The 22,609-nt window shown below is 42.4% G+C and overlaps 1 protein-coding gene across 14 annotated transcripts in view; it reads left to right on the forward strand.

Moving 5' to 3' along the window:
* ALKBH8 (alkB homolog 8, tRNA methyltransferase) overlaps nt 1-17,596 on the forward strand; it is a 52,566-nt gene extending 34,970 nt beyond the window's left edge. For 13 of the 14 annotated variants that reach the window (XM_064577505.1, XM_064577506.1, XM_045895132.3 and 10 more), the window contains 4 exons: nt 6,558-6,709; nt 9,043-9,299; nt 15,231-15,380; nt 16,645-17,596. In XM_064577505.1, the coding sequence (XP_064433575.1) occupies nt 6,558-6,709; nt 9,043-9,299; nt 15,231-15,380; nt 16,645-17,193 (1,108 nt within the window). In that variant the 3' untranslated portion in view covers nt 17,194-17,596. The remainder of the gene's footprint in view (nt 1-6,557; nt 6,710-9,042; nt 9,300-15,230; nt 15,381-16,644) is intronic. The other variant, XM_064577512.1, reaches the window with a different exon arrangement.
* Nucleotides 17,597-22,609: the final 5,013 nt, after the last annotated feature.

The following is a 22,609-nucleotide window of genomic DNA, read 5'->3' on the forward strand; positions in this document are numbered from 1 at the left end:
GTCGTAGCCACCGTACCTTAAGTCGGAAATGGCAGCACCTGAGCCAAATCCAGCAGTCAGGCGGGGCAGTGGTGGTCCCTGTGACAGCAATTTTATAAATTGCCTACATGTAAAAATCAGGAGCTTTCACCTAAAACGTCTGAGTCTTCAGTCTCTTTTGAAAATTGGGCAGTGTGACAGCACTGGGCCCGTGGAGGCCTGGCCCTGGCATTGGAGACACTGAGTGGCCTTCTGTAGGTGGGGCCTGCGTTCTCGAGCTCTGCACAGTCCCCACCGCGGTCTGCGGCGCCCACGCTGGGGCTGAGCATCAGCTGCCATGTGTCACCACTTGCACTGAAGCCGCTTGAACGTGCGGTAAATCTTGTCTGCATTAAAAGTAGCAAATGGGAAGCTAGAATGAGTGGGCAAGCGTTTTAAGAAAAGTGGAAGAGAGCACTGTTGTTTTGAAACGAAACCCTTCATATGTGTTTAACAGCAAACAGTGTGTTTCTAGACAAACCCACGTGCTTCCCTCCTTGAGGTTATTCGACTGGCTTGGCAGGCATTTATTTAGAAGTTTATTTGACTCTCCTTTTAAATTACTTCTGGAGCGTTTTCTTTCTGCTGGGCCTTGTTCTCAAAGTTTTACACAGTTAGCTCACTTAACTCCTACAAGTCACAGTGGAAAGTTTGTTGCGTGGTTTTGTCCCCATTTTTAAAGGAAATTGGAGCGTAAAGAGGTTATGTAACTTGTACAAAGTCACAAAACCATGAAGTGGCAGAGCCAAGATGAGACGCCAGGCAGTCTGGCCTCAGGATCTGTGTCCTTAACCATGTCGTTCCTGCTGGACTAGGTTGCTCCCTCTCCTCCAAATTTATGCTGTGCCCTCTGGCCTTTGCTCTTGTGCTAGCCCTCAGTGCAATAAATTTCCTTTTCCTTTGTTTTTAACATAGAGCTCAGCTCTTACGTCCTTTATAATATATAAAACTTTTTCTGGGTACATTAGCCTGAAATAATTTCTCCCTTAAACTCCTAGAGATTATATTGTCTTCTGCTACCTTGAGATGTCTCTTCTACCGAACTATTATTTAAATCTAAAAAATGTTTTTATCTTTTTATTTGATATTTTTTCAACTAGATCATAAATTTGAGTAAGGAGAAAAAAAGATGTTCAGTAATGTTTAAAGAATTCATTAATCTTAACCTATGGATTGCCTATTCCTAAAAATCTGAGATTGGTGCCAAAAGCTGTGAAGTACTGCTTGGCCTTTGTCTAAGATTTAATTCTAGGCAAGTAAAGTAATTGCCTTAAAAGAACCGTGATAGAGAACTACTTGGTCCTCAAAAGGGAACTTTATTTGCTAATAAGAGTTTCAAGATACTCATTGTTTTGAAATATCTTGACTTTGTTTAATACCATAGTTTTACTCATTTTCTGCTATCAGGGTAACAATCATATAAATCCAGGCAATGTTTGCTTGCTTTTTACTTCTAAAAAATTGCCTTTGGTGCAAGCTCTTTTAAAAGAGCCACTCTCCTTACATGTTTTATGAGACCAGCATTACCCTGACACCAAAACATGTCAAAGACATTACAATAAGGGAAAATTACAGACCGATATCTCTCATAACAGAGGTGAAAAAACATCCTTAGCAAAATAGGAGAAAATCCAATTGTACAATATATAAAAAAGAACGTACATCATGACCAAGTAGAGTTTATCCCAGGACTGCAAGATTGGCTTAACATTTTGAAACCAAACCATGTAATTCATGACATAAAAAGAACAAAGGCGAAAAAAATAATCATCTTGATTGATACAAAAAATGTATTTGACAGAATTCCGCATCTGTTCATGATAAAAACTTGGCAAAAAAAGAAGGAAACTTCTTCAATCTGATAAAGGGCATCTGAGAAACCCACAGCTGACATCGTATTTAATGGTGAAATAATGAATGCCTTTTCCTAAGATACTCAACAGGGCAGGGATGTCTGCTCTCACCACCACTCCTTAATATTACAGTGGGTGTTTTACATAGTATAACAAGTCAAGAAAAAGAAATAAAAATCATACGGATTTGAAAGGAAGAAGTAAAGCTCTTTATGATTGCGGATGTAGAAAATCCTAGGAAATCTACAAAACAAGTGCTGGAACTAAAAAATGAATATAGCAAGGTTGTAGCCTACGAGGTCAATATTCAAAAATTAGTTTTTAGAAAATGAAATTTTTAAAAATATACATACCACAGTGTCCTTCTTCATTCATCCACTGATGGACACTTAGGTTGTTTCCATGTCTTGGCTGTTGTAAATGATAGCTACAGTGACCATGAAATGCAGGTATCCCTTCAAGTTAGTGTTTTTATTTCCTCTGGATGAAGATCCAGTAGTGGAATTGCTGGATCACAGGGTAGTTCCGTTTTTAATTTTTGAGGAACCTCCATACTCTTTTTCATAGTGGCTGCACAAACGACATTTCCACCAGCAGGGCCCAGGGGTTTCCTTTTCTCTACACCCTTGCCAGCCCTTGTGATTTTTTATCTTTCTGATCATAGCCATTGCAGCAGGTATGAGGTGACACCTCATTGTGGTTTTGAGTTCTGTTCCCCTGATGACTAGTGATATGGAGCACATTTTCATGTACCTGTTGACCATCTGTATGTCTTCTTTGGAAAATTGTCTATTCAGATCCTCTGCCCATTTTTTAAATGGTTTATTTTTTGCTGTTGAGTTGTAGTTCTTTATATGTTTTAGGTATTAACCCCTTACCAGATATATAATATAAAATATTTTTTCTCATTCTGTAAGTGGCCATTTCATTTTGTTGATGGTTTCCTTCACTGTACAAAAGGTTTTCAGCTTGATGTAGTCCCACTTGTTTATTTTTGCTTTTGTTGCCTTTTGGGAATTCTGATTCTAACAACAGACTGAAGAAAGAGTATAACAATGACAAAATGAAAATTGAGAACTGAAATACATTATATTTTTTCACTTTAGGATCAAATCCATTTTAATTATATGGTTGAACATTCTCTTTTTTAGATGTGTAGAAAAAACTTACCTGGCTCCTACTAAAGAGGAATCAACAACTTAAATATAAAAATTATGCTTTTTAATAATTTGCTGAGATCTTTTAGGCTTAGCACATTCCCTCTGAATATAAAACCCACCTCTATAGGAGGTAGATTAGCCAGGGTATATCAAGCAGAGAACTTAGACTCAGAAGATTTAAATCCTTAGGAATAAATTTAACAAAAGGTATGCAACACATAATACACTGAAAATTATGAAACACTGCTGAGAGAAATTAAAGAAGACCGAAATGAATGAAGAGGTACAGATGCTGAGATCAGGGATAGGAAACTCAATATTGTTAAGATATCAATTGTCCGAAGTTGATCTAATGTTTCAGTGTAATTCCAATTAGAAATCTTAAGACTTTTTTATAGAAATTGATGAGCAGATTCTAAAATTTATAGGGGAATGTGAAGGATCTAGTAAAATCAAAAAGGTCTTGAAGCAGAAGAACAGTGTGGGAGGATTTATTCTACCTGGTTTTTAAAATTTACTAAAGCTACATAATCAAAAAAGTGTATGGGATACCCAGGTGGCTCAGTCGGTTAAATGTCTGACTTGATCTTAGCTCAGGTCTTGATCTCAGGGTTGTGGGTTCAGGCTCCACGTTGGGCTCCACGCTGGATGTGGAGCCCACTTGAAAAAAAAAGAGGGAGAAAAGAATGTAGTGTTAGTGTATGGGTAGGTAGACCAGTGGGGCAGAATATATCCACATATATAAGGTCAGTTGATTTTTTTTTTTTTTATTTGACAGAAGAGAGAGAGAGCACAAGCAGGGGGAGCAGCAGGCCGAGGGAGAAGCAGGCTCCCTGCTGAGCGGGGAGCCTGACGTGGGGCTCGATCCCAGGACCCTGGGATCATGACCCGAGCTGAAGGCAGACACTTAACTGACTGAGCCACCCAGGCACCCCAAGGTCAGTTGATTTTTGACAAAGACACCAATGCAATTCAGTGTGGAAAGGAAATTTATAAACGGCTGGTGCTGGAACAATCGAATGTCCATGTCTGCCTCACACCATTTACAAAGGGTAATATGAGGTAGATCATAGATTTTTTTCAAAGATTTATTTATTTTGAGAGAGAACGTGAACGTGAGCAAGCTGGGGGAGGGGCAGAGGGCGAGGGAGAGGAAGAGCGAGAATCCCAAACAGACTCTCCACTGAGTGTGGAGCCCGACTAGGGGCTTGATCTCACGACCCCGAGATCATGACCTAAGCCAAAATTAAGAGTTGGATGCTTAACCGACTAAGCCACCCAGGCTCCCCAAGATAGAACATAGATTTAAATGTAAAAGTGAAACTCGTAAAACATCTAGAAGAAAATGCAAGAGAATATTTTCGCAACTTTGGGGTAGGCAAATTTTTTAAAGAAAGATTTTAGAACACACTATAAAAGAAAAAAAAGATTAATTGCATCAAAATTAAAAACTTACTCGTCAAAAAATATCATTAAAAAAATGAAAAGGCATGCCACACATGGGGAGAAAATATCCAGAATACACATATCTAACAAAGGTTTGGGCTTAAGATTTGAACAGATCCTTCACCAAAAAAAGTATCAATTATTGGCTAATAAGCACACAAAAAAATATACAGCATCATTAGTAATCAGAGAAATGCAAATTAAAACCACAGTTTCAGGGGCGCCTGAGTAGCTCAGTTGGTAAAGCATCCAACTCTTGGTTTTGGCTCAGGTCATGATCTCATGGGTCCTGAGATAGGGCTGCAGGCTCATTGGGGAGTCGGCTTGAAGATTCTCTCCCTCTGCCCCTCCCTGCACTTGCGCATGCACGCTCACTCTCTCTCAAATAAATAAATAAATCTTAAAAAAAAAAAAAAAACCACCACAATTTCATACCACTTGCCACTCACTAAAATGACTAAAATTAAAAACTCAGGTAATACCAAGTGTAAGAATGTCAGGCAGCCTGGAACTGTTCCATTATCTGTTGTTTTCTGATGTTGATGTCCTTGACCCTCAACTAGATTTCCCTTACTAAGAAAGATGTATTCAAAGCTACAATGATAATTACGTATTTGTCTATTTCTCCTGTTATTTATGTTCACTTTTTGCTTTATGTAGTTTGAGGCTGTGTTATTCGTTAGATGCATACAAATATACATGGTTTTTATATATTCCTGTTGTATTGACACTGTTGTTAATTATGAAATGTCCCTTTTCGGGGCACCTGAGTGGCTCAGTTGGTTAGGCATCGGACTCTTGATCTTAGGGTCATGAGTTCAAGTCCTACGACGGGCTCCACGCTGGGTGTGGAGCCTACATAAAAAAAATGAATAAATAAAAAAAGAAATGTCCCTTTTCATCTCTAGTAATATTTATTACTTTGAAGCCTACTTTGATTAGGATAGCTATACCACTTTTCTTTTGGTTTTGCTTGGAATATGTAAAATACTTGTCTTCTGTATATCTTTTTTTTCTTTTTTTTTAAGATTTTATTTATTTATTTGAGAGAGAGAGACAGAGATAGTGACAGAGACAGCAAGAGAGAGCACAGCGGGGAGGAGAGGGAGAAGCAGGCTTCCCACTGAGCAGGGAGCCCGATGCGGGGCTCGATCTCAGGACCCCAGGGTCATGACCTGAGCCGAAGGCAGACGCTCAACTGACTGAGCCACTCAGGTGCCCCTGTGTCTTTTTTTTCCTATCTTGATTTTCATCCATTCTATGTCCTTATTTTAAGGTGGGTATCTCTTGTAATCAGCATATAATTGGACTTTATTTTTTTATTTTTATTTTATTTACTTATTTATTTTTAAAAAGATTTTATTTATTTATTTGACAGAGAGACACACAGCGAGAGAGGGAACACAAGCAGGGGGAGTGGGAGAGGGAGAAGCAGGCTTCCCGTGGAGCAGGGAGCCCGATGCGGGGTTTGATCCCAGGACCCCGGGATCATGACCTGAGCTGAAGGCAGACGCTTAACGACTGAGCCACCCAGACGCCCCATGGACTTTATTTTTTTAACCCATTCTGACATTCTTTTTTCTTTAATTGGATGTTGTAGTCTTTTTACATTTGACGTAATTATTGATTGGATTTAAGTTTACTGTTTGTGTTTCCTCTTCACTCCATCTGTTCCTTGTTTTTTTTTCCCTTTCTCAGAATTGTATTAATTAAATATTTGTGGGCGCCTGGCTGGCTCAGTCAGAGGAGCGTGCCGCTTTTGATCTTGGGGTTGTGAGTTCAAGCCCCGCATTGGGTGTAGAGATTACTTAAAATCTTAAAAAAAATTAAATATTTGTTATTATTCTATTTGTATTTTTGAATAACTTGTTAGTGTACATTCTTTTAATATGATTACCCTGAAGATAGCTTCTTAAAAAATAGAGACTTCTATTTCTAAATTGCTTAACAATTTGGGGAATCCAGTAGATATTCGGCATAAATTCTTCTAAATTTGCTCTGTTCCCTTGATATTTTTAAAAGGATATGAAAATTTTTTTGAATACAGTATTAAATAAATTATTTTGACTCTCGTTTTTAGAATCACACCCAGAAAATTTGATACTGTTCAAGCATCCAAGGGTCACAGAAGTGGGATTATCACCAGCGATGTTGGAGACTTAACTTTAAGCAAGAGGGGAATAAGGACATCATTTACATTTAGGAAAGTGAGGCAAACACCTTGTAATTGTAGTAAGTATATAATTTTGGTTCCACTGTAAAATGGAGTAAATCTAGTGTAAAAATCTTTTAAAGTCCCATCAGAACCAAGGAGAGCTTGGTCTTAACCCTAATGGCATTTCTCATACTCTGCGTAGTGTTGTACTTAATGGAGATTTTTCTTAACTGCCCCCATTGAGTTTGTATTCCTTGAAAGCAGGGACTGCATTTTATTCATCTTTATTTTCCCAAATATAGTACTTAGGCATAGTTGGATGCCAAATAAACATTTTCTTAAATTGAAGTCACAGTTAAGAGTGCTAAATAAAATCATAGCATGTTAAAATATCATTTGTACAAAAATAGGTTTTATTGGAAACAGCTTGTCAAGTTTCTAAATTACTTCTCATTAACCCAACGAGGAAGTTAGAGATGAACCAATTGCTGCATAGTAAGTAGATATCTCTAGGGGGATAAACAGTGGTTTGTGTTTTGGTCAGTTTGGAAATCTAGGAGGGAATAAGAGAAATGCCAAAAACTTGTCAAGAGGATGTTATTTTGAATTGTCTATACAAGTACATCATAACCTGTATTTCTTGGACTCATTGAATAAAAATCTCTTTCATTTTGTAAGTAGTATCTGTTATTAAACTTGAAATTGCTGTATTTGATATCTTTTTTTTTCCTAAATCTGATATCTTGGTGTTAGTGCAGCTTAAAACAGACTTTTGTTTCTTTTGCTAAAAGTGTCATTGAGGCCTTGGAACATCAAATTTTTTTATCAATAAAAAAAGTGTATTTTGTATTTGTTGAGTGTCTGATACTGTCTATAGTTTTACAAGATAATGAAAAATACAGCACGACTCCTGTTCTTGAGGAACCTGAGGGTCTAGTTGGAGAGACAACCTAGTTTTCTTCTACAGAGGTTTCTTTGTTGCGGATGTTAATTGAATGTAAGGCATATTATAGAAGCTCTGAATGTATGTTCAGTTTACAGATGTTTTTCACGTTCAAGGCCATCTTTTTGGATACTTTTGGTCAAAATTTGTGAATTTTTAAGGAGAAGGGTTGCCTCTCTAGATTACTCAGCTGTTTATAATTTCTAAGAGGATAAAATGTTACAAGGACCGGTTGAGGGTCATTGTAGTGAATGCGGTGGTGTAATCCTGATGTGCGCGAGATACAAGGTAACCCGTCTGTTGTCACCTGCAGGTGTTAGAGCCGTCGGGCTTTCTTCAATGTCCGCATGAAATGTTTAGAGCTGCCCTTCACACAGTAGCAGAGACTAGCTGTCTCCCACCCCTTTCTCAAGGTTCGGCACGCTCTGATGAGAGTTAGGGAGAATTCCCAAAGCCGTGAACGCTGCCGCCCACTTCTGAGCTGCCACATGATTTCTCATTATTGCCTCTGTCCTCACTGTGGCTTCTCTGGAACACCGCTCCTTCCTCCTGTATTTCCTGCAGTAAAAAGATGCGTCTCCTAGACTTCGGCCGGAGATAAAGGGAAATTATAGCATAGCAGAGAACAGGCAAGGATTTAAAATGAGTGTTAGACATGATTGCAGGGAACAGGGAACAACTTCAGAATTCATTTAATTAGGATGTTAATTAGGATAACAGTGTATCCTCAACTTCCTTGGTCATCTCCTTGACTTGATGGTGTTCTCCTTAGGGTGTGCTGATTCTGTTGAAGGAGGCGATGCCTGTAGTCACTGAGATTATGGGCTCTTGAGTCCCCACTGGCTGGGTGCAAGTCCTGCCTCTGTGACTTACCATCTTTGTCACTTCAGGATCGTTACTTAGCATTCTGTGCTTCATGTCCTCATCTGTAAAATGGACACAGTAGTACTATCTCAAGGTGTTATTGTGAGAATTGAGACCATCCGTATAAACTCCTTCAAATAGTGTTCATTAAATGCTTGTGATCATAACCAAATGACACTTTCTCTTAGGTCTTGTTTTTCCAAGAGTGCTAGGGCCCCAGAACTCCTGTTTCCTTTGCTCACCAGGAGAAAAACCCTAACTCCTGTTAATTCAGCTAAATTTCTTCTGGTTAGGCCAGGCCCATCAAGATGCTTTCCGAAATAAAAGGACCTTAATCCCAGGATGAACTAGGCATCTGCATTATCAGGCTTGCAGAATTGCAGTTCATGTCTTGTTGCAGATGGATTTTTCCCTTTTTTCATTTAGACCCCTCACACATGTAATTGGACTTGTTAGGTAAGAGTTATTTTTAAACTGATAAATCAGAGCCTGCTTATCTCTAGCCACCAAATTTGCATTGATTTGCTTGTTTTTTTAAGAAAACATACATTATGAATCACTTGGATAAAAATGAACGGTTTATATTGCCCTATTTTTCATTAGGTTACCCTTTGGTCTGTGACAGCCAGATGAAGGAGACCCTCCCATCATTTCCAGAGAGCGCTAGAGAAGCCTCACAGCTGGAGCGAGAATACGTCCATCGAGTCTATGAAGAGATTGCTGAGCACTTCAGCAGCACGCGACACACCCCGTGGCCGCGCGTCGTGGACTTCTTGAAAGCTTTGCCAAGTGGTTCATTAGTGGCTGATGTTGGCTGTGGAAACGGAAAGTATCTTGGCATCAATAAGGAGTTATATATGGCAAGTCATTGTTGCTTCTGGCTCTCTTTTGGCTTTATTTGTTAGGTTATTGTCGCCTTCTGCCTTATGCCTTATATAACTTATAAAAGTTATAACCAACAGATGGAAAATTAATGATCACTCCTATTCTTTTTTATTCCCCTGAGAATTTGTGGGCATGCATGCCATTATTTGTAGTGTATGTGTGTGTGTTTTTTTTCCCCTTCCCGTTAGATTGTGCTTATTTTATCAGTAAAACTATCTTATATTTATTAAACTCTTTACAGGTCAGAAAGGATGTTTAGAGAAGCCACTTTCTTTGCTTAGATCCTCCTAAGTATGAGAAAGTTAAAGCTGATATTTTCATGTGTCTCTTATAAATGAAGCAACCGAGACTCACAGACTGTATTACTTCCCTGATGTCATATAATTAGGGGACATAACTGAAACTTGAACCCATGCCTCTGATGCCAAATATAGTGTTCTTTCATTCACAGTAGGAAAAAATAAGTTACTATTTATTGGTGTCTTACTGTTGAGGAAACTAGGGCTGAAGTAGCTTAAACCAAGTGACCGAGGTAACAGCTTGAGGCCCAGGATCTGAACCCACTTCTTTATCGTGCCAAATTTGTTTCCAGTTGCTATGATTTCCTTTCCTGCGGTTCACTTTTTTTCCGGCCGTGCTGGGAAGGAGAACATTCTCCCTACACTGGTGCATTATTGTAAATACCCATATCAACGCTGCTCTTGGGAGGACTGAAACTTCCCTTTCTCAAGATTAGGGGCAGGAGGACTAGAGTAAGGAAGGAGGTGGGGACAATGGGAGCAGTCCACACTCACGGGCTCCTGGAGGACGTCACGTGGCGCGTCATCTGTATCTTTACCTCCTCCTTGATAGTACGCACCTGCCTGAGGAAAGTGAGTTACGCTGCAGGGTTCATGCATTAAGAGACAGATAAAAGCATAGCTTTTCATCAAGATAAGATATTAGTATCCATGTATTGTCATTATGTTTACAATTAAATTTTAGTTTATCAAGAATAAGGTCTAATGAGTTAGGTTTGTTCATGTGGAAGAAGTAGGTTTTGATGTGCCACTTAAAATCAAAGTGATATCTGCTGATATTTTAGTCTTAAGGTATTGGCCAAAACGTCTCTCCGTGAGCTCTGCTCTTGCACCTTCCTGATGCTAACCCCCAGCTTTACGGAGTCAGGCAGCACTCGTGACAGCAAAGCGAGGTGGAGGTCAACCACACTGACGTAGTCCTACTGACTGCGTTATCCTGTTAAAATTGAGAAACATGATTTCCTGGTAAACTGAGCCCAAAGATCTGAATCTGTTCAAGACGGAATACATTTAGAAGAATGAGAAAATCACAAGTATAGTCACTTTCCACTATTTATATTCATTTTATGGTTGGCAGTTTGTGATTCGCAGTCTGACCTCCCGGGAAGGCTCAGTAGGTGTTGGTTCAATGCAGGAATGAAGACGCCTTGTTTGGCTGGAGTTAGGGTTGTCATTATACCAGAAATGGAGTCACATATGATCGAAGGAAGCTGCCAAAGCTCCAACCTGTATGTTTGAGTGTATTTTCGGCAGCTGTCTTTGAGCCTGAAAATAACGTGCATTTTTTGATATTCATGAGGGAATGTGACCTGGGATATTCATTCTAGGTATTCGCACGTAGGATTGTCTTAGAATTAAAAAACAAGTTTATATTATTATTACATGCTTCCTTAACAAAATGTATTTTTGAAATACTACCAGGATGAGAGGTTGTGTCCAGCCTTTGTTCCATGCAGTCACAGTAACATTTGTGGAGTGAAGTGTTTAATACACATCAATTATTTGGTTCTCATCTCATCCCTGAGAAGTAGGCATTTTTATGATGAGGAAAACAGAAGTTAAGTGGCTTTCCTAGGTTGTCCAGCTAGTTCAGCTCGGGACTTGAGGTTGCTGTTTTCAATGTAGTCGACGGGCTTCGCCCTTTCCCCCGCGCTCTGAACCCCTTATTGCCAGTCTCATCTCCCCATAGTGCTGTTTCCTTAGTAGCTTAAAAAATGTGGTGTTTTTTTTGTTTTTTGTTTTTTTTAAGATTTTATTTATTTATTCATGAGAGACAGAGAGAGAGAGAGAGAGGCAGAGGGAGAAGCAGGCTCCCAAGGAGCAGGGAGCTCGATGCGGGGCTTGATCCCAGGACCCTGGGATCATGACCTGAGCCGAAGGCAGACGCTTAACCATCTGAGCCACCCAGGCGCCCAGAAATGTGGTGTTTTTTAAGTAATAATAATACAGCCGCAATTCAGAAAATGGACAAAAGGAAAGGTGTTTGCCTGTAATCTTAACACCCTTAGAAAGCAGTTTCTCGTGGGAGATGTCCTTCCCATGTTTTTCCTGTAATGTTTGTATCGTCCTGAATACGCGTACACCTTGATGACTCATTCGTATCACTTCATATTTCTTTTTTTTTTTTTAAAGATTTTACTTATTTATTTGAGAGAGAATGAGAGACAGAGAGCACGAGAGGGAAGAGGGTCAGAGGGAGAAACAGACCCCCCGCCGAGCAGGGAGCCCGATGCGGGACTCGATCCTGGGACTCCAGGATCATGACCCGAGCCGAAGGCAGTCGTTTAACCAACTGAGCCACCCAGGCCCCCCTCACTTCATATTTCTATGTTGATGGAAATATGTCAGTTCCTGGACTTAATAACACTCTTGATGGTTCCTTATGTTCAGTGTGGAGTTACTATAAATAACACAGTAATGAGCATCTCCCCTGAGAAACAATCTGACGGGAAGGAAGAACGTGGGGTTTAGAGCGAGAAAAGCCCAGGTTTAAATCTGCTCCACCACTTAACTATTTTTATTTTATTTTATTTATTTATTTTTTTAAAGATTTTATTTATTTATTTGAGAGAGAGAGAATGAGAGAGAGAGAACACCTGAGAGGGGATAGGGTCAGAGGACGAAGCAGACTCCCTGCCGAGCAGGGAGCCCGATGCGGGTACTCGATCCCGGGACTCCAGGATCATGACCTGAGCTGAAGGCAGTCGCTCAACCAACTGAGCCACCCAGGCGCCCCCACCACTTAACTATTTTAACTTGGGGCAGATGACTTACCTGTGGTGAGACAAGTCTTCCTCATTTGCAGTGTAGTTAACAGTAGCTAACTCAGGGTGTGTGTTCAGGGTTGAGGTCATTAATACAGAGAATCTGCGGTCATATCTGGTGGCTGCACCAGTAAAAGGCAGGGTGTTTTTTTGGGTTTTTTTTTTAGCTCCTTTAGCTTTTTTCATATTTTGGATAATTTTTTTTTAGGATGAATTTTTAGAAGAGCAATTATTGGGTCAAAAGTTATGCACATTTTTGGGGCTCCTGGGTGGCTTATTTGGTTGAGCATCTGACTCTTGATCTCAGGGTCATGAGTTCAGGCCCCGCATTAGACTCCTCACTGGACATGGAGACTACTTTAAAAAAAAAAGTTGTGAACATTTTTATCCTTCTTAAAAAGTGGTGCACCAGATGGCTTTTGAAAACCGGTGGAGTCCATTTGCACTGCCCTAGTGCTTCGGATAGCTGGTTTTATTGCTGCCATCCCTGTGGCGTATTTTGATTTTAAAATATTTTTGATGGGGCACCTGGGTGGCTCAGTCGTTAAGCATCTGCCTTCAGCTCAGGTCATGATCCCAGGGTCCTGGGATCGAGTCCCGCATCGGGCTCCCTGCTCTGAGGGAAGCCTGCTTCTCCCTCTCCCTCTCCCCCTGCTTGTGATCCATCTCTCGCTGTGTCTCTCTCTGTCAAATAAATAAAATCTTAAAAAATAAGTATATTTTCGATACCTCACTGGGAGAAAAATGAAACCTAGTTTTGTAGTTTGCACCTTTGACTACTAGGTTGAATGTTTTTCATTTTTTACCAGTCTTCCCAGAATTGCGTGTTTAATGTTTTGTTGAAGATTTTAAAAAATTATAAAGGAGTGTAAGTATACATTTCAAGCCTAACCAGTGTGTGTTTTCATGTCACTGACTTCCGTCCAGCACACAGAATTACGTAGCCTTACGTGAGTCCTTTAATAAATGTATTTATACATTGTATTTATAAATAAGCCACTTTCTGTCACACTGTTGACATTATGCATCGTGATTAGGGAGGCTTTCAAATCCTGGGTATTGTCCTTGGTACAGAGACTTAAGGAAATTTAAGAATAGAAAGGGAAGAGAGAAAATCAGTGATGATTGGATGAGAGTGTATATAAGACTTGGGCAGAATCAGCGCAGGATGAAGGTCATGAGCCAGGCGTGAGTCCTGTCTACCCTAGACCTGCTGCTCTGTGGGTCAGACTGCCCTCCGTACTGATGGGCAGCTGGAGGAAGGACATCTCCTCCGGTTTGGTTTGGCTGCTCTTCTCCTTGTTCTGCCTTATCTGTGGTTTTCAGGTAATAACTTTCCTTCTTGGTTGAGCTCTCTCTCCTGGTATTTGTTCTGTAGTAAAGTTGGATTAGCAAGATTTGTAGCAGTCTGTCAGAATTGGACAGACTTGAGACTTCTGACTCCACGAACTGAATTTTATTGTAAAAAAAAGGTGGCAAGCCCCTCAATGTAATATGCGTATTATTTGAGTGGTATTGTCAGCTTGGTATTGTGACTGCTGGGTCGGCGGCACAGAATACGGAGGAAAAGAAATAAAAGTAATAAGCCAGTTATGTATCCTATGTAGGTAAAGACAGCAGTCAGTTGGGAATTGTGCCACTGTGTTATTAACGGGCCCTTTGTACTTCCTTATCGTAAAATATATCAAAGGGACATTGCCGTACCTCAGCTCTAGCTCGGTGCCTTTTATTATACCTCAAAAATTAATGCAGCTCTAGGATAGAGAAAGAAGCTGTTTAATACCAATTAGAAATTGAGCAAATTCATATTAAGTATGCCTAGCATGGCAGTTAAGATTTAACTTAGTAAGACTTGTTTTGACATGAGGACTCCTATTCTTTATTCTCAGATAGACTGAGGCAACCCTAATAATCAGTGCTCACTGCATCTAAAAATCAAATGAGTAAATACAAGCTTGAGGTGGCGGCTTCGATCTGCTGAAATCTACTTTCACGTTTCTTTTTCCCTACTGTAGAGAGTGAGTTAGGAAGAACTATCTGGGGATGATTATTAATTAGTGATTTAACATTTCTTATGCCCCTCCCGCCTCCCAGTGCTCCCTCAGTTTACCTGTGCACATTGTCCTCCATACACACACATGCACACACGCACGCACACGTGTGTACTCTTAGGACTAAACAGCAGAGCTGTGTACAAAAATAACAGAGCTTGAGAGGAGACAGGCAGTCCTGGCTCCCAAACGTGTCCCGTAGAACTTAGTAACTCCCTGCCTGGGGAGACCAGGGGATGCTGCGGTTCCCTTCGGGTGGTTGGCTTACACTAAAAGGTTTAATTAAATAGCATTTTGCAAATGTTGAATTCAGCACTTTATTTTTGAGATATATATATATGTGTGTGTAGGTTAGGTTATATTTAGCAGAACAAGACTCAAGCTTTAAAAAAATGAAATCGTTTTGGTTTTTTATAGTTTGGGGATTTTATTTTCTGATGGTACAGTAATATGTACTGAAAAGTAAGAAGCAGCAGGCAAAGCCCCCAGCCGTCCTCCTGCTCTATAGTTTGTCGTGTTGAGTGACACCTGGAGCCCCCCCAAAAGACCAAATGCCCGTGTTTATGGGGTAATTTCCACTTTTATATGTGTGCTGTTATAAAACGATGTAGATTGCGGTCGGTGATGCGTAGATGCGCGTTCGGACTCGCCTGTGTCCCCGCGGGTGTGGGCTCCGTGTGACGCCCGACGGACCGGGCGCAGTGACCTGGGCTCCGTCGAGCCACGTGGGCCGCCAGTGCCCCGTGGCTCTTCCTTCTCGGGCGTTCGGACGAGCCTTCCCTCTGTTGCAGGTTGGATGTGACCGCAGCCGGGCCCTCGTGGGCATCTGTCGAGAGCGGCGCTTGGAGGCGCTGGTCGGCGACGCGCTGGCCGTGCCCTTGCGCGGCGGCTCGTGGGACGCCTGCATCTCCGTTGCCGTGACCCACCATCTCGCCACGGCCGTGAGTGCCGCCCTCCCTGCGGGCCCGGGGCTCGGGGCGGGGCGGGCGCGCGCGCGGCTTCCCCTCCCGCCCTCCCGCCCGCCCTCCCGGGCCCCGCGCCCGCGGCCCTGCCGATCGCCCGCTGACCGGGCGTGCGCGGCGCTGCCGCTCGGGGGGCCGCGCGCTGCGGCCCGGCCGGCCCGAGTGCGCCCCAGCCCCGGCCGGCGTCCCGGAGCCACCTCGCCGGCCGGGCCGCCGCGCGCTCTCAGCCCTCGCTCGCCTCCCGACCTTGCGCTCTTCCTTCCCATCCCGCTTTGCTTCTTTTTTCCGAACTCGCCGGTAGGAGTCTGTCGCTCACGCTTTTGACTCGTCTTAGGTGGTCCTGATTTCAAAATAAGTCCGTTTAATGTTCTCTGTTTTTCTTTTTTTTCTTTTTTAAAGATTTTATTTATTTATTTGAGAGAGCGAGAATGAGAGAGAGAGCATGGGGGGGGAGGGTCGGAGGGAGAAGCAGACCCCCCGCCGAGCAGGGAGCCCGATGCGGGACCCGATCCCGGGACTCCGGGATCACGACCTGAGCCGAAGGCAGTCGCCCAACCGACTGGGCCGCCCAGGCGCCCCTGTGTTTTTCTTATAAGAAAAAACGGCTTATTTTTCCTGTGTGTCACTGGTCTGTCCCCTAACGGAGGCAGTGATTTTACAGGTCACCCTGTGCTGACAGCGCTCGGAGTCTCCTGCACCTGACGACCTTGCGTGAATGCGAAACAGAGTCAAGTCCAAGAACCCTCTGTGCCTCTGTTTTATTAGCACAAATAAAAATGTCCTTTTCCCTGTGTTTTAAACTGTTTTCCCCCTTAATCACAGAACAAAATCCCCCCCCCCCTTTTTTAAATATATTTTGTTAGATTTTCTGGGCTGTTCAACTTCATTAAAATCGGTGACACTGGGCGCCTGGGCGGCTCAGTCGTTAAGCGTCTGCCTTCGGCTCAGGTCGTGGTCCCAGGGTCCCGGGATCGAGCCCCGCATCGGGCTCCCTGCTCGGCGGGAGGCCTGCTTCTCCCTCTCCCGCTCCCCCTGCTTCTCCCTCTCCCGCTCCCCCTGCTTCTCCCTCTCCCGCTCCCCCTGCTTCTCCCTCTCCCGCTCCCCCTGCTGTGTCCCCTCTCTCTCTGTCAAATAAATAAAATCGTTAAGAAAAAAGTCAGTGATACGTTCGTCAGCCGTACTTTGCTGCGTGCCGTGTCTCCTCTCGGTTGATAAAGGACAACGTGTTGTTTTTTCCCGCCAGGAGCGTCGAGTGGCGGCTCTGCGAGAGCTCGTTCGGCTCCTGAGACCCGGGGGGACGGCACTCGTTTACGTCTGGGCGATGGAACAGGAATATCAGAAGAAGAAATCCAAGTACCTCAGAGAAAACAGACCTCGCCAAGGAGAGGAAGAGGCGACCCACAGCCACGCCGCCGAGCCGCGGCGGCTGCTGGAGCAGGTGCCTGACGCGGGCGACCGCGACGCCCCGCGCCCAGGCTCCGCCGCCCGCGACGTCCGGGCGGCGGGGGGTGGCGCCCGCGGAGTCGCGGATGCCAAGCTGCCGGTTCACGCTAACGGGACTGCTTTCCGTGCTCAAGACGTGCTGGTTCCCTGGCACCGTCGGGGCAGCCCTGCGGGAGGCGAGCCTGTCCGTGCGACGGCATCCCGCGGCCCAGGCCCCGTGTTTCGTCGTTACTACCACGTGTTCTGCGCGGGCGAGCTGGAGGAGGCCTGCCGGAGCCTGAGCCACGTCCGCCTGCTGCAGAGCTACTACGATCAGGGCAACTGGTGTGTGGTCCTTCAGAAGGTCTGACCCGCGGGAACGTAGCTGCAGGGCGGAGAGCTCAGCGAGGCCCTTTAAAGCAGACTAGACTTGCTGTCTTCCTCGTCCAAGAGAAAGCTCGGGGAGAAGCACCCACGGAGCGTGCCTGAGAGAAATCCGGGAGCGGAGATTGGTTAGGACACACCGGTCTACTACTGTGGCTGACCTCATTTTATCCATAAATGTAGGCTTCTCCTGAATGGGGAGGAACAGGGCCAGTTTGTAGAAGGGAGTGAAGTCCTCTGTGACGTATTTGGGATCCTGGGGCGAGAATACAGCGCGTTGAAGATAAGCTTCTGCTGTGCATGTTACTAATTGAGCTAGGTCAGGTAGAATCTGAGTGATGTAATCGTACAACATTTTAATAAAGAAAATACTCTTGGTCAGTAGAGAATTGTCTGAAGTTTTATCTCTGATTATTAACGCTCTAAAATCACAGCTGATAACCACTCTGTCCCCTCACCTTACTAACACAGGGCTTGACACATAGTAGGTGCCCAGTAAGATTTTAGTCCATCAGATAATGGCCACACCTTAGGAGGAGCTTCATCCAACAAATCCTCATCGAACCCCCACTATGTATCAGTTACTATTGTAGGACCTGGGAGTGGAGCAGCGAACAAGAATAAAAGCTCTTGCCCTTCTGGAACTTCGTGGTAGAAGGAGGACAGACAATAAGCAAATAAACAGACACTGTGGGCTAGACGGTGATACATGCCATGGGGGAGAGTAAGATGAGAGTGGGAGGGTGCACCTGAGAACAAAAGAGTTATTTTTATTTATTTATTTTTAAATATTTTATTTATTTATTTGAGAGAGAGAGAGCGAGCATGGGGGGGGAGGGTCAGAAGGCGAAGCAGACTCCCTGCTGAGCAGGGAGCCCGACGTGGGACTCGATCCTGGGACTCCAGGATCATGTCTTGAGCCAAAGGCAGTCGCTTAACCAACTGAGCCACCCAGGTGCCCAAAAGAGTTATTTTTAAAGGGCTGAGATAACCACTAATCCTGACTGTAGTTTATTACCAAGAATTAATTGGTACCCCTAATGCATTGAGTTAGGTGCTAAAGGCAACCCCAATATGCTCTTGTAACTCCTTTGTTTAAATAGCAAAAGTTAGAATTGTCAGTCAGACCTAATTATGCCCGTAGAGACAAAGCTATGGTGTCACTATTGGGTATTTCTGGTCCATTCATAGTTTGTTCTAGTCTGGGTGCAATCAGCAGTTTTTACCCACAACTATGTCATAGTGACTCAGTTAACTTACCATTTAGGTCAAGTTTCCAGGAGGAACAAAGGTAGAAAGTTGACCATAGGTCAAACGATCACGCAGAAAGGAAAGGACTTTTTTTTTTTTTTTAATATTTTACTGCCGGCGTACGTTGCTTTATAGTCGTAATGCTTAAGACAACTTCAAGAAAAATTCCTTTCCGTGAATGATGATGCCCAGACGATTGTATCTCTTGTTAGTGTTCGTAATGTTTATTTTCAGGCATCAAGCTTCCAGAAACTGGTGGTGATCAATAGGTCTTAGGTGAGACAATGAATATTTTTGTCATGGAATTTAACTACAAGATTATAATTGTTCCCTCCAGATGAGTTTATAAGGTTCATGATATGGAAAGGAAAAATAAACGGCTAAAAAGCAGTTTTAATCTGATAGAAATTCTAGGACTTCATATCGCAATATGAAGTTCAGCTCATGCTAATAAATTTTAAACTCTGGATGGAATCAATGATTTCCAAGGAAGATGCAAATACCAACATTACCTCGAGAAGAGGTAGAAAACCGCACAGGAGTTCAGAACTTGGCTCTTGCATCAGATTTGAACTCTTGATCTGCCGTTTTTTTAGCTATGGGACTCTGGACAAATTCCCTAACTTTTCCATGCTTCAGTGTCTCAGCTGTAAAGTTGGAAGATTTGTTATGAAATTAGCTGAAATAATACTTACAGAGTTCTTAGAGTGGTACAAAAATATAGTAAGCATTTGGGGAAAATGTTTATTACCGTTGCTCCCGAAGAAAGTCCACCGGAGTTTTAAGTATTGAGTGATGTCAAATCTAATTTGTTAATAGTATAATCAAAACCTATGTTTTTCCTGATTTTTTTTATCTGCTTTGTTCTTATCAGGTGCAACAGATGAATCAAAATTTCCCGCTATGATTGTGGATTTCTCTATTTGTCCTCCTAGGTCTATTCAATAACAAGGCAAAACTGGAAAAAATCCAAATGTCCATCAGCAGTAGAGTGAGTAAATAATGGTCAATTCATTGTCACTGCATGAGTGACGACAGTGAATAAACTGTCCTTACAAGGTGCATTATGAATGGATCTCAGATACATAATGCTGCCTCGAAGACGTAATAACCATAGGACTCCTGCAGAGACCACCTTCTCTTCTGGCGTCAACTGCCAGTTCGGAGGGGTTCCCACCAGCACCCTCGGGTTTGGTAATTTGCTAGAAGGGCTCACAGAACTCACAGAGACTGTTATACTCATGACCATAGTTTATTACAGCAAAAGGATACAGATTAAAATCAGTCAAGGGAAGAGGTGCATGGTGCCAAGTGCAGGAGCACTACTCGCATGGAATTTCCAGTCGTCCACTCCCAGTGGGTTTTGGATGGAGCTGATTTCTCCCAGCAAGATATAGGACAATACACCTGGAGTGTTGCCAACCAGGGAGGTGCCCCAGAGGCTCGGTGTTCAGTGAGGGCCTAACTACATGCTGTTGACCTTTAATCGCTAGCTCCTCTGCAGGTCAGGCTGATAACCACTGGGCCCAGCACCCCTAGGTAAACAGATACTTACCAGGCAGGGTATTGCAAGGGCTTAGATATCAGCTTCCAGGAGCCTAAGGCAAAGGCCAGACCTCTTCTTGGATAAGGTTAACTCTACTACACAGTGTTCTTGAGGTGAGAGTTTAAAAACAAGCAATATTCTACTTTTACAAGACTAGATAATAGTGAACTTTCGAAAAGATGGAGTGAATGGGCCTTCTGGGTGTTCACAGTGTTCTTTCTCTGGGGGGCATTTACATGGGTGCTTGCTTGGTGTTAACTCACTCACATACTGAGTGTGTGATAAGACCCTTATGATTTGTATACCTTTATGTGTAATATAAACTTCAAAATTCAAAACAGTTTGGGGGCGTCTAGGTGGCTCAGTCGGTTAGGCGTCTGACTCTTGATTTTGGCTCAGGTCATGATCTCAGGTCATGGGATCGAGCCCCGTGTTGGGCTCTGCGCTCAGTGCAGAGTCTGCCGGTCCCTCTCCCTCTGCTCCTCCCCCACTCACACTATCCTCTCTCTCTCTCTCTCTCTCTCTCTGATAAATAAATAAATAAATAAAATCTTTTCAAAAAGAATTTAAAACAATTTGTAAAAGAAAGTTCAAAAGACACAGTTAAATATTTCAAATATATTTTTATGTCAGCTTCTATGAGGTATAATTTGCATATAATATTAACCGATTTTAAGTGTGTAATTTGATGAGTTTTGACTCATTGCAACAGATAGTCATGTAATCATTCCCACAATCAAGATAGAGACCAGTTCCATCACCCGGAAACGTTCCTTCCTGCCCCTTTGCGATTGGTTCCCTCTTGTGGCCAAGACTGATCTGCTTTCTATCGCTATACTTCTGCCTTTTCTAGAATTTCTGGAATCATACTCTTGTAGACTTTTATGTCTTTTTTTTTTTTTTTTTTTTACTCAAGACAGTACTTTTGAGATTCATCTTTGTTCTTGCATATATCAATAGTTTGTTCCTTTTATTGTGAGTAGTATTCTGTTGTAAAGATTTATCACAATCTGGTTATCCACTCACCAGATGATAGACATTTGGGCTATTTCCAGTTCAGAACTTCTAATTTTTTTAAGGCTGCTCTGAACATTTAGGAGCACATTTGTGTGTCTATATGTTTTCATTTCTCTTGGGTAGATACCTCAGAGACGAATCCTGGGTCATAGAGTAGGTGTATGTTTAACCTGACGCCAGCAAACTTTTCCAGAGTGGTGGTTCCAGTTTGGTAGCCCACTGGCCATGTTTGAGAGTTCGGTGACGCCACATCCTTGCGAACACTTGTGTTATCAGTCGTTTTAGTATTAGCCCTTCTACTGTGTGTGTAATAGCATCTTTCCATATTTTTACTTTGCATTTCCCTAAACACAAGTGATGTGGAGCATTTTTTACATTATTTGCTATTTGTATGTAGTCATCAGTGCAGTGTTGGTTCAAATCTTCTGTCAGTTTTTAAAAACTGAGTTGTCTTCTCTTTAATGAGTTATATAAGTTATATATATTCTAGATAAAGGTGCTTTATCATACATATATTTTGCAAGCATTTTCTCCCAGTCTGTGGCTTGCTTTCTTATTTTCTTTAATGTCTTTTGAAGAGCCAGCATTTTAAATTTTGATGAAACCCAATTTATCCATTATTTTAAAAATTTTATAGGTTGTGCTTTTTGTGTTCTATTTAAGAAATTTTTGCCCAGCTCAAATCACTAAGATTTTCTCTTATGTTGTAATTTATTTATTTATTTTAAAAAGATTTTATTTATTTATTTGAAAGAGAGAGAATGAGAGAGAGAGAGAGAGCGCACATGAGAGGGGGGAGGGTCAGAGGGAGAAGCAGGCTCCCCGCCGAGCAGGGAGCCCGATGCGGGACTCGATCCCGGGACTCCAGGATCATGACCTGAGCCGAAGGCAGTCGCTTAACCAACTGAGCCACCCAGGCACCCCTCTTATGTTGTAATTTAGAAGTTTCATAGCTTTAGCCCTTACATTTAGGTCTATGATCCATTTCAAATTAATTTTTGTATACATGTTGTGAGGGTTGGCTTACTTTTTTTTTTGCATGTTGCTATCCAGTTGTTCCAACATCATTTCGAAAAGATAATTTTTTTTTCCCCAAATGAATTGCTTGACACCTTTGTGGAAAACCACTTGGCCGTACAGATGTGGTTATATTTCTGCATAGGGTTTTTTGGTGTGTGTTTTTTTTTTTAATGTTTGTATCTGTTTTTATGCCAATACCTTACTGTTCTGGCGAGCACAGCTTCATAATAAGTTTTGGAATCAGGTTCCCAGCTTTGTCCTTTTATGCACTTAATCACAGCTTCAAAACACACAAAGCAGAGACTGATCTAAGTAGGTGCAGGAAACATAGACAAATCTGTAATTTTAGGTGGAAATTTCAGTGACTGACGGAACGAGTACGTAGAAAATCAGAAAGCGTAGAGCAGACATGAGCAACACAACCAACCTAACCTTACTGATATTTATAGAACAGTCCAGCCAACAACAGCAGGGGATGCAAGAACATTTACTGAGAAAGACTGGCTTCCAGGTCATAAAACAAGACTTGATGATTTAAAAGGATTATAGTCGTACAAAATATGCTCTC

Source organism: Mirounga angustirostris, unplaced genomic scaffold, assembly GCF_029215605.1.
Source record: "Mirounga angustirostris isolate CCGP_5_RB_7025 unplaced genomic scaffold, mMirAng1.0.hap1 SCAF_13, whole genome shotgun sequence".
Lineage (NCBI taxonomy): Eukaryota > Metazoa > Chordata > Mammalia > Carnivora > Phocidae > Mirounga > Mirounga angustirostris.